The following is a 12952-nucleotide window of genomic DNA, read 5'->3' as shown; positions in this document are numbered from 1 at the left end:
TAATATCACAAACACCTAACCAAACATACACTACTAAAGGCTTGCTACCCCTTGACAGCTTTTCAAGTTCAGGTATTGCTCTATCGATAGCCACTGCAGATGTAGCCCCTGAATATGTGAAGAATTGAAGGGGAATTCTACTGTTGTGATGTACTCTTAAACAATTTCCTAAGCTATCAGACACCAGTACAGGCAACTTGGTAATGGGACTGGGAGGAACTTGGAGTGGGTTTTTGTCCAGATATTTTGTGATACTTGACAAGCTCATTAATGAAAATATTCCCACTTGATCTATCTTATCCTAAAATCACAAAATCGAGAAATGACCCCTAACAATAATGTAAAGTTGCTGTTGGAAGGGGGGGGGGTGCAAGATCAAAAATAATGATCCCAAGAAATAAAAAGAAAAGCACCAAAAAAATTAAAAAATACAGATGCGGATTCTCACAATCTGATAACAAGTTTAATATACAAGAAAGCACGCAAAGAACAGAGGAGCGGATTCACACTACCCCTGGATGCATGCACGTGGTCAGAACCAACGCAGATCAATTCCTACAATTGAAGTGACCTAATCTCGCACAAATTCCGACAAAACTTACAGTATGATTAAAACGCACTTCTGACACCAGTGTGGTGCTGTGTACAGGGTGTGGTGTGGGTCCAATTGCACCACAAAGCCGCGGGGACAAAAAGCACGTCCGAGACTTTCAAATCTTTATTCAGAACCGACAGATAAACAGTACGCCGAACCCGATGTTCGAGCCCGACACAAATTACAATACATGCACTACAATATAATTTCAGATTTATATCATTAGCGGTCAAAAATCGTAACCTCTAATGATATGGAAAAAAATGTGAAATAAGTACTACCTTGACAACTAATGATTTACATTTTCACACATTTTCAATTGCAATTGTCACAATAGTTTAAAAAAGTTTTTATTTGTTAATTTGTACTCTCCAATTAAGAATGTCTTTTTATCGATGAATATGTTGCGTTTAAAATTTTGAAATTTTTTTTGTCATTCAAATAATTTGTTCATGTATTTGTTTAAAAAAACCGAGGTTTTTTACTTTTTAGAACCATCATAGCAAGTTATACACATAGTATGAACCAGTTTAAAAATGTAAAGAGAGAGAGAGAGAGAGAGAGAGAGAGAGAGAGAGAGAGAGAGAGAGAGAGAGAGAGAGAGAGAGATAGAGATCAAATCCTGTAATGTTTGATTTTTAATATTAGATCATGCTATCAAGTTTTGCTGCTATACTGCGTTTTAGAGTCAAAGTTTGCATAATGAAGCAATTTAAGAAAGTAATGAAGTTATTCATGTTAAAGTCTTAATTTTTGCGACTGAAAATACACAGCAAATATTTCTATACTCTAGAAATAACACATCTTACATCTTTACCTTGAAATACATAATTTTAATTTTTAAATCGCGAACAAAGAGATGAAAATCTGACAAGTTGACCATAAATATTAGACAGGATGAAATCAAGATTGAAAGTTTGAATTACTATTTGAATAGACTGACTGGCAACAACATTGGTCTAATTTTGAAAAAAAAATGTATTTTTTTTTTTTAAAAACAGGTATATTTAAGTCAGTAGTTTCTAAAAGAAAAAAAAAAACAATTTAGTCATATTTATTGTGTTTGGACAATTTATTCTATTTTAATAGCTCCCTTTTTCTTTCTTTTCCTCTTTTTCTCTTTGTCCCTTATCTTCAAAAACCACATTTAAAACGAGATATTTTCTTTTGCATTTGAAATATTTATATTTTAAGTCCAAAATTCTTCTTCATGGACCGACAGCCCAGCGGACAAAGTCGTTGAGTTGTTGAGCCGAAGACATACTCGTCTCTGAAAAAAACACGCTACCAGGGGTGTTTGTGCAGGGTTGTTTTCATCCCTTAGAATTAAGTCCGATGTGTCCGATGTCCAGGGATCGCGAATCTTGTAATCACAAAGCACTTTTGTTACGTGGTTTATAAATATAAAGTGGTTAAGACGCATAATACTGCGACTCAGCAGAAAAACTTCTTATCTGGCCAGTGGTGAAAACGTAGGCCTTTGTTTCTATACAGAATGTCTGATGAGATTTTTTTAGAACAGATATTCGATTAAAATGCAATGTACATGAATATGACTTGTACATTGACGTTTAAGATGTTTAGGGCATTAGATACTTCATAAAATCTCTGTAATGTGTAACAGGTAAAATTGTTTTTGGAAATATGTAACATCTAATTGAACTATATATCAATGCCAATTTTTGGGCAGCTTATATTTATAGTTCACATGCGCATTGACGCTGTGTGGGGTGTTCATATTATTGTCGGTAATCCTAAGAGTTTTTATATTGTGTTTAATATCTTTTTACGGAACACTTTATTGCAATGTAAATTGTCTAATAAATCATTGAAATTGTTTACCGTAGTCTGTTATATTGAAAAGTAGATAAGTGGAAAACCTTGGAGTACAATCTAGATATAAGATGCCCAGAAAACAAATTGTTTAATGAGTTTGTCCAATTTGTTTATATTGAAATTGTCATCATTATTTCAATTTTTCATCCTTTGAAATCGACATGTTATCAAAGAATGGTACAGGCATGAACATATCCTGTGTATACAAAGAGGTTTTCTTACTATGGCACGCTATAAAAGGATGTTAGCTTCGTATAATGATGAAATGTACAAAGTACGGTAAAATCAAAATTATTCACTTTTTCTAATTTTGTAAGTATCATTCATTATACATGACATTGTACATGTAGTTCGACGTAAAAACATTTTTCATACAGAGATATAACTTAAGAAAAAAAAAAAGAAAAAGAAAAAAAAGATCGATCTTATTTAAATCGATTACTAGTTAAATTTTCAAACTCTGCACATGAGCGTGTACAACAAAATGCCTAAATGTAAATAAAATTAAGTTAAATTGCATTAAATAACTTTTATTTTATTTAAATCTTTGTTTATTCTTTTCTTTTATTTCAGTGTTTAAACAAATGATTAAGAAAATTGATACACGATCCGTATATGTAATGTTTTTTATAACTGAAATAAAAATAATATTTTTTTTATGATTTCCGTATTGTTCTTTATAAAGGCAAAGAGGAATATTGACTATTCATGAAATGTACATCAATATCTTTTTTCCATTTAATCAGCGACATACAAAGAGATATAACGAACCTATTTTTACTCTATTAACTATTTAGAGGTTCGTTCGCAACAAAAACGCGTTTATTTGTAAAAGTAGTTGTGCGTTATGTCGCTAAAGTTTCGTGTTCATTACCGAATTTTTTTTTATCCAAATGTTGTTTATAAATATTTCATTACATTTAAAACTGAAAAGGCATTTTCTCTTTGTCTATTTATTTCTTCTCTGTCTCGCATTCTTTTTCCATCTGAAATTATCATTTAGTTCTGAAGATAATTTCACTATACTGTATATTAAATATAGAAAATCCGCTTCATAAGCAGACAGACCGGAGGACATTAGGCACCGTTAGCTGTTTTACAAAACATGAAATTCTAGGGGTATAAGGAAATCTGATATAAGGACTGATCTGTACCTCTGGCAATTGTGACACAAAACTTTTTATGATGTACTTCATGAGAAGATATGCCGGTGTATCGAAAACGCTGACCCGTCTTGATAATATTTACTTGGAATGTGTCCGTCTTCTTAATCACATTAAGGTGCAAACTTAAGAACCAATAAGTCCGAAAGTAGTTTCACAAGCAGTTTGTTGAAAAGCGTGATCGTATAGGTTTGTCAAAGTTACAAAATCAAATATCACAGACCAAGCTGATTCAACATCTACAATCAAAATTATAAGCCCATAAAATAAAGATCTGCCTTAACATCATTTTACAGGGGATTATATACTAGTAACATTTTACTTCCGACTAGTTCGACCCATCTGCGATGATCAAGAGTAAGCATTAATTGTTTAAATTCCAGAGTTATGTTTTATTTCCAAATACAGCAACAAAACTCTCAGAACTGTCAATCAAAACGTATTGGGGTGCAGGTTTGAGTCTCCGAGTCTCCCAAATGAGTGTGATGCATCGCTTACGCACAATATTAATAGGTCAGAGTTATAGGCATTCATTAATACATGGCTTTAAGGCAACAAAGGTTAAATAGAGAGAAATAGAACAAGCATTATATACATGTAACTAGTTTGCAGTATCGAGGCTATTGTTGCTGACAAAGGATCGCAAAATATGAGAATTTATTGATACATGTAACTTGTTTATATATTTTAAATTTGGATTTTACTGTGTCCGAATTCTGTACCTGATTATATAACCTCTTTATGACAAAGAGTATTGGGATGTAGGTTTTGAGTCTCCCGCCTGAGTATGACGCATCGCTTACGTACAATATTAAAAGGTCATGTATAGAAGTATATATGAGTACATGGTTTTAAAGGTTAAAAAGGTTATATAAAACATGCAATTCATGCCTTAGTATAGAGTATCAGAGCTGTCGCCAAATATGACACCTTGTTTATAAACTCTCAACTTGGATATTACTGTGCCCGCATTCTGCACCTGATTGTATATCATCACATAGGAACACTGCGCAGTGCTACAAGAGTCACAAAGTTTCATTATGTTTGTCATCATTACAACAATTAATTGCGCGAAACCAAAGTATACTTAAGAGTCATTATAACTAATTTGTAATACTAGCAATTCAAGGTCATAGAATGGCTATCTGGTTACAAATTCATTTTTTAAGTTTCATAATTTAATCGCAATGCCTTTTCTCCGTTAAACATTGAGACTTAAAATCATGATATGAGATTTATCATTTACATGTAGTAATTTTTAAAAGTGTGATAATTTTTTAAACAGACAGTCCGGACGTCAAGACACAGTTAGCTGTTTTAAAGAAGATGAAACTCTAGGGGTATAAGGGAATATGGTTTGTACCCTCAGCGATTGTTTTTTTTAAGGCATGTTTCACGAGCACAAATGCCGTTATAGCTAAAACACTGACCCAGCTTGGTTGTATTTACTTGGAATTCATTTTTCAAGTTTCATAATTTAATCGGTGATGCCTTTTCTCAGTTCAACATTTAGACTAAAAATCGTGAAATGAGGTTTATTTTATCCCTGGAGTAAATTTTAACAGTGTAATAATTTTTTTTCTTCAAATTTTGGAAAAAATTCTCATCATGTTAAAATTGGACCATGTTTCATGTATACTCACGTTTTAGAGAGTGTTAAAACTTGAAGTTGTTTTACACGATTTATCTTCTTTTCTATTCAAATAGTAATTCAAACTTTCAATCTTGATTTCATCCTGTCTTATATTTATGGGTCAACTTGTCAGATTTTCATCTCTTTGTTCAATTATGATTTCGCTAACCTGTTTTCTCAGTTGTTGAATTCAACCAATATTATGTCCGTTTGAATCTGAATGGAGATGATGGATTCTAAATTTTAAGAGTAAGATTTACCAAGAAAAAGAAAGATAATTAAGTATAATCACTTAATAAAGTAAATTGAAACCTCGATATAATAACAATTATTAATAGAGCGATGTCACCAACCAATGGTTACCTTCAAAATTCTTTTGAAGAATGAGGTGAAATTCGGATATTGTCAGCTTTTTTAGAGATAAAGTTTGCGGCTAGCTGCGATAACACAATTTAAGAGTCATTCTCTGTAAGCATCAAAAATTCTTAAAATAGTGATGGAAACCCATATGCACCGATTTTGATGAAATTTGGCATATAGGGATAACTTGATACCCTTTCATCAAATTTGACTACTAATTACTAATTTTAGGTACCGTTACCATGGAAACGACAACCCCCCAAAAATGGCGCCCAGAACCCAAAAATCACTATTTTTACCATATTTTGATTTAAAAACAAAACAAATTTTACGATTTTTATTGTACAAAACACTTTCTTCTTACATAAAGATTAGTTCTAGTACAACAAATATAAAACACAATATTGGCAAGCCATGAATAGGTTATATACTATTTTGTTTGTTGAAAAACTACCATTTGGGTGTTTTAAACATTTATGAAAAAACTCAGTTTTGAGCCATTTTATGACATCAATTACCAAAAAATGCACCAACAGATATTAATTAAACTTATATATTCTTTTAATTTAATGCTTTATGTATAAAATATCAAAAAAACTACAGATGTGTTTTTTTCCTTAACAAAATTACATGGTTTTAGAAAACGGTTGCCATGGAAATTTATGAAAACGTCATATTTGTGGTATATGTGTAAGTTCATCATAATTTATAGATATTTTACCAACAAATTATCAATTTTTCATATTTTTGAAGTTTACTTATATTATCCCTTTTAACTTTATCATCTAATTTAAAAAAAACCAGTTGCCATAGCAACAACCCTTAAAATACATGTATGTTCAATGAAATGTTAACACTTACTACAACATATAAATGAAAGCGAAAGTTTTACATTAGACCAAAGAAACAAAAACACTGCAATGGTACACCAAGTAAATCTAAAATTTCTGACAATCCTTATTTACTCCCTCCCTCCTACCCCTACCCCCCCCCCCCCCCAAAAAAAAAAAAACCCCACAAAACAAACAAAAACAAAAACAACCCCTAACCAAAACAAACCCAAATCAAAATGGTTATTACCACTATATCAAAACTATTTCATATCATAAATTTGTCATTTTAAAACTTTTTAACATCAACATCACATCATAATCATTAGTCTTTTATCATTTAATACTCTACTTTGAAAATTTACAAATTGCCACAGCAACTCCATACTGACGCTAACGGTCCCCTTAGAACAGGCTCCTCTCAGAACTTATGACATGGTAAAATGGCATGCAAAATGAGCTTTACTTGACTAACAATTCTTAAAATGGCAAACAAATAAATGAGTATTTCAAGAAAAGAACTATATATGATAAGAGTTAAATTTTGCCCCCAAAATTCACCATTTTTTAAGTGTTTCGGGTACAATAAAATGTTAACTTATTTTTTAGAGGAGTTAATATAAAATATATTTTTCACATATTCATTTGATTTATTTGCACTCACTGGCAGTACATGACGTCAGAAGTGACGCCATTTCTATAATTCAAACAAAATCAGCCAAAAATTGACATTTTTCTTACCTATTTACGAATGGGAAATATAGAGCGCATGCTTGAACAAGGAAAATTTTTTTGTCACTTATTGGTCTTGGCTAGATACATCTCTGATTAAATTATTTTATTTGTTCAAGAATGCGCTCTTTGTTTTCGGACGGAAAAACTGCTTGAAAACAAGCTGTTTTAAGCTAAAAATGCAAAAATGGCGGGAAAAGGTTGTCTTTACAATGTCATATTTCTAAATTGTGGGCACTTGAACCAAAATGAATATTATGTAAACACATCACATACATATCTGTACTAAGAAAACAAAGAATGATAGTAAAATTATGATGTTCATTTTAGGGGGCCATTTTAGGCCCTTATCATATATAGTCCTTTCCTTTTTTCACAATTACATTGTACATGTAGTAGTTGAATTAGTCGCCATAACAACTGTTCAATGTTTCATCAGATATGCTACCATATAGTAAAAATATGACAGCAAAGTTCATGCTCATATGATAAAAACAATCAGAAACACTGTGAAAACAATCCTCAAAGTCATTCATTGTCTTTTGTAATGAATACAGGAAACAATATTTTACAGATTTTGATGATATTCGTTGTATTGTACTGAAAATAACAGAGTATTTTATTTCAGTTTGACATCTGGTTACTATGGTAACAAATGGTGACCTTTATAATAAATGCAGAAATAGTACATGAATTACATCACATTAACAATAAAACCTTGAAAATGTTTGATACTGGTATATCTGTTTGTACATTTGATTGAGAAACATAATTCTATATTTACATTTCACATATTTTTTGCATGTAAATTGTGTGGAAAACTACTGCAGCTATAACACTGTAATACACACACACGGTACTGAAAAGTTAAACGAAGAGTTTTATTATGACGTCACAAACGTGAAACGCTGTTACAGTGCAACAAGTGAAAATCAAAGTTAACCCTTGTGGTTATTACAGTGGCTCTTCCATTAATTTGAACTTACCCTTAATTAGTATTATACAGTAATTTAAGGTATTAATCACATTTGCAGACAAGTCAAGAAATTAAAAAAGTTAAAAAAATATAAATATAAGCATTAATTGTTTATTTTTGTATATTGTCGGTCCTATAACACACCTAGCCGTGCAGACAAATTATCATACCGCGCTAACGCACAGTATTCAATTTGTCTGCATGGCCTGGTGGGTTATAGGACCGACGGCATCCCAAAATAAGAATTCAATGATTATTTCACAGTCTGCAACAATTATAGTGTAAATACGTATAACTTAAAATGCTTATAAAATGACCTAGCCAGAATACCCCGACAATACATAAATTCAAAGCATGTTGTGAATGCTGTCAAATAAAGACTCGCTGATTGCTGATTGGGACTTCTTGCACATTCTCGAAAAAAACCCTGCAATTTGCTGTGCTGTCAGGAGCTCTTCATATGCAAAGACCCTTTCTCCATCTTCAGTTTTCAAACTTCTCATTTCCTCGGAAACTGACACAGGATCCTTTTTTCGACCAGATTTTAAGCCAATGTTAAATTTGTTTTCAAGATATGATTTCTGCTTTTTACTGAATCTTGCACACTTTCTTCCTTCTTTTAGCCCCCAACCCTTTTCTAAGATATTGTCACCTGTCCTTTCTTTACTGATACAGCTCAATGTGTAATGCTCTTGGTTTTCCTCCTGTAATATTTTAGCATATTTTTGGATGACCAAGTCATTGCTTCTCTCTTTTTCCAATTTCAAGTGACAGTCTCCAACTAACAGATGTTGATCAAGTTCTTCTGCTCTGCAAAAGGTTTTCACACAGCCTTCATGTGTACAAGTGAAAATGTTTTGTTCCTCCAGCTTGGTTTTAGGTTTGCAGAGAAAGGCATGGAAATGGACTTCAGAATTATCTTCCTCCCATATTTTCAAGGAATATGGCATAATGTTTTGCAACTTTGTTCCAGGAATAGTACTTCCTATTATCATAAAAAAAAATTCTCCTTATAATTTATCTTTAAATGAAGTGTATAAAGATGTAATGCTGTAATGGGATGATGCAGCTCATTCATGTATATTTATCCTTGTAAATGACTCAAAAAATCTTACCAACTCCAATGCCATAATGTCTCCAAACTTGCAATCTACCAACAAGGAACTTGAAATTGTTGAATGTTGATATGCTTGGGATTGGTTTAAATTTCTGACGCTCTGTGGTTTCCACTCCAACAACCTTCACTCTGTACTGTACATTCTTACTAGTTTTCTCTATTGCCTAAAATATCAAAATATGTTTGACATTATCCTATTAAATCAGGTATGAATTGTCAAAAATATTCTGAACAGAATTTCTTCGTATATTTTGAACTATTTCATAGCTATTATATATAAAGTACCTGCTTCATATCCCTTGCTGTTACGACATCATGTCCTTCATTGACAAATCTTCTTATGTTTGCTTTTATTACAGCAGCTGTCCTGTCACATGCCCCTTTCCCATCCTGTGCCTCACAAAAATCAAATGAATGAACTGCCTTACAATGGTGGTAAATTGTTGATATTGTTTCAGAGCTCTTGTAACAACCTGCATTATCTGACCAAAGATGAATGTTGGTGATATCTGGGTACTGTTGATTAAGACTCTGTACCACATCTAGTATGACTGCTGTTGTTACACTGGCATCTTGGGAAATTTGTCCATCAAATATGTCTAGATAGGTCAAACCTTTCAAAATTTCGTCATCCTTTGTAAATACTACTGCTACATGCCATGATATACCTCTCTTCCCAAACCAATCCTGACTGTCCTCTCTATACTTGCGAGGCAGAAATTTCATGGCCCAGTCCAAGACGATGCAAGCACATGAACTTGATAAAGACTTGAATACTTCCTGTTTTGCCTCTTCCTGATTTTTTGCTCTTAGTAGATGTGATTTCCAACTAGAAATGCCCAATTCAGCATGCATCAATCTGAATATGATGTCATCTTTGTCATCCCTGTTTGTAAAATCAAACTGATTGACCAGTTGCTTGACATCCCTGACCACTTCTTTGATTTGCTCACAGGACTCACAAAAATGATTATGGCTATGACTGCATTGCAAAGAGAATAGAGTGGAGTCATCACTAAGAGCATGCCTGCGACAATGATCAGCAACTTCTGATGTTTCTGCTACATGAATCTGAGATATACAAAAAAAAAATTCAAATTTCAATATTAGTCAGTAATTATACATTATCTCTCAGTTATTCCTTCAAATTGACCAGAGGGATTTTTTCTGTTCCCTTTAAGCCACTCTTGACAGAAAATGACAGTGGGGAAATATCTCACAGAAATGGTAATGTATACAGTACGACCAGACACAACCTAATACATGTACAAGTAACACCAAGGCAGACTCCACAAGCTGACTTATGGTTCGCTATGTGTCTGCTTTTGGTCTGGTTTTTAAAAATTTGGGTCTGCTCTGCGTCCCGAGGGGTCAGTCCTTGGAGTCCGCTTTATAAACTGAAGTGTGAGCAGATCAGTCTTTTTTTCTTACCGTATGTATAAGCCCCACCCTTTGTATATTCCAAATATACATGTAAAGACATTTGGGTTTTTTTCAGTAGCGATTTCAGGGTCTGCTTCTGAAATTAGGGTCTGCCATAAAACCGAGAACCAAAGCAGACCCAGAAAGCGGATCTGGGGTTTGGTTGGTCTGCTTTCTGTTAGGTTGGGTCTGGTAAGTATTGTACTAGTTAATTTTTTCTCTACTTAAGAAAATTGCTTGCGATTAATACTGACACTAATGAGACTAAAATCTACCTGATCCATGATCTGTCCACATATCCACATATGGAAACAGTCATGTACATAAATAATTAGGGAAAAATTCTGAGAGAGATGTTAATATAGACTATATAAATGTATTCTACAGTGTTTCATACAGCTAGGCTTTGAAAGCAGCGAGCATTGCAGTTCACCTAGCTGTATCAAAACAAATTTCAAATGGTGTAAATACACTCCATATTAGCAGAATTAATGCACTTAACCATGTGCAATGAAAACTAAAGTCTGTCTGCCACCTTTAAAAAAAGTGGTTTGACATAGGAAATCAGATGTATTATTTACCTTGAAATCAGTTTTAAGATATCTTTTGGCAGCAAGTAAAACATCCTGTAAGTGCTTTGCACGCTCCTCATCATTTTCCAATTTGTGGACAATGTCAATAAGATCTTCAAAACTTCTTCCGCCTTCTGCTAAATAATAGTCCAAGCCTTCAAGAGATTTACGGATGGTTGCGGTGCAGTTTTGAAGAATTCTAAACATTGTACTCCTCCCTAAAATATCATAAAACATTCAATCATAGGATTGTTTTTTGTGAAATGGTTTTTAATAATGGTATACTACATTTTTTTCATGTTTAGTAGTACCTTATTTATCTATATCTTAATTGACTAATATACAGTCACTGAAACGCTCTACTTTCCCACTTGACCTGTGAGTGAACGGTGAGCGCACGCTGAACGAAATTTGGTGAGTGCTTATGAACGGTGCATGGTGAGCAAACGCAGAGCGCAAACGGAACTCAAAGCGAGCGCGAACTGAACAGTGAACGCACAGTGAACGATATGTGAACGCTTTGTGAATGCAAGATGAATGATTTATTCCAAGAGCCTTGGGAGTTGATTTTAAATTGTTTTTCGTCGGTAATCAGGAAAAAAACCCAAATAAACTTCATGAATGAATTGTTATCAGCCTAAATATAATATTATCTGACTGAACAATAAGTGAACACTGAACGAACAGTGAGCACACGGTGAGTACTTTGTGAACAGTGAGCACGAATGGAGCGGACAGCGCAAGTGAACGCACTATGAGCGCACGGTGAATGCATGGAAAAATGGGAAAGCAAGTAGAACGTTTCAGGGACTGTAGCATATTTGCCAAGAGACTGTATATTTACCAAGTGGTTCTATTTCTTGCTCTCTGCAATATTGTTGATATTGATCAATGATTGCTTGTGGTGCCATGCACCTGATAATGTTTGGTGTCTCTATTATCTTTCCCTTTGATGTCCGAATTTTCTTCTGCCCAAATGGTAGGTCTTTCACTATGTGAGAAGATGTAATGAATTCTAGAAAATTATCCAATTTAGCTGGATCCATTCGCTGACGAACATCATCCTTTTCTGGTGGTGGTAGGCAGCACCCCTCAAAGTTAGCATGTTTTTTGGCAATATAGTATCTAAAGATAATTTTAAAAGTGTTCTTAAGGTACTTCACTACACCGAGGCTTATACTTTGTAAGACACTACGTCACAAGATGGCGATTTAAATGTTTTGTTAAACTGTTTGTATCAATCGATTCAGATGTATATCGTAATAGCTCAGTGTTTAAAGTATCAGGCTTGTGAACCGCAGGTCATGAGTTCGAATCCGCCTGGGGCTTTTGTTCATGTTTACTGAATGAAATTTTTGAAAATATCATTTTTTATTTAAAATTGCACATTTTTTAGCCTATTTGACACATATACTTCTTATCCATCATGCTATCTATCATAATCGAGTAATTTTCTGCTGATTTGAGAGAATATTTCAAGGTGTAGTGAGGCACCTTAATTGAATACTTCCATTACTGAGGGCTGAAATCACTTTTATACAGTTTTTTATATTTACTTATTTCCAAAGACAAATGATCTAATACATGTACATATTATTAATAATAGTAACAACTTGATTTGTGCAGGGGTTCACTAGAAACTCACAGTTGCCAATAATTGTCTTTTTAAACCAGTCTAAATAGTTGTCTTAATTTTTAAAAGAAATTTTACATTTA

The 12952-nt window shown here is 33.3% G+C and overlaps 1 protein-coding gene across 1 annotated transcript; it reads right to left on the bottom strand.

Moving 5' to 3' along the window:
• Window positions 1-7518: 7518 nt before the first annotated feature.
• Window positions 7519-12372, bottom strand: LOC117680640 (uncharacterized). Its single transcript, XM_034462705.2, has 5 exons — window positions 12081-12372; window positions 11246-11454; window positions 9528-10313; window positions 9241-9406; window positions 7519-9110 (listed from the first exon to the last, which is right to left on the bottom strand). The coding sequence occupies exons 1-5, from the start codon at window positions 12280-12282 to the stop codon at window positions 8473-8475; spliced, it is 2001 nt and encodes a 666-aa protein (XP_034318596.2). The 5' UTR covers window positions 12283-12372; the 3' UTR covers window positions 7519-8472.
• Between the last annotated feature and the right edge of the window lie 580 nt (window positions 12373-12952).

This window comes from Magallana gigas, chromosome 10, assembly GCF_963853765.1.
Source record: "Magallana gigas chromosome 10, xbMagGiga1.1, whole genome shotgun sequence".
NCBI classification, from domain to species: Eukaryota; Metazoa; Mollusca; class Bivalvia; order Ostreida; family Ostreidae; genus Magallana; species Magallana gigas.
Note: the sequence above shows the minus strand (reverse complement) of the source record. Positions and strands in the feature narration are given on the sequence as shown.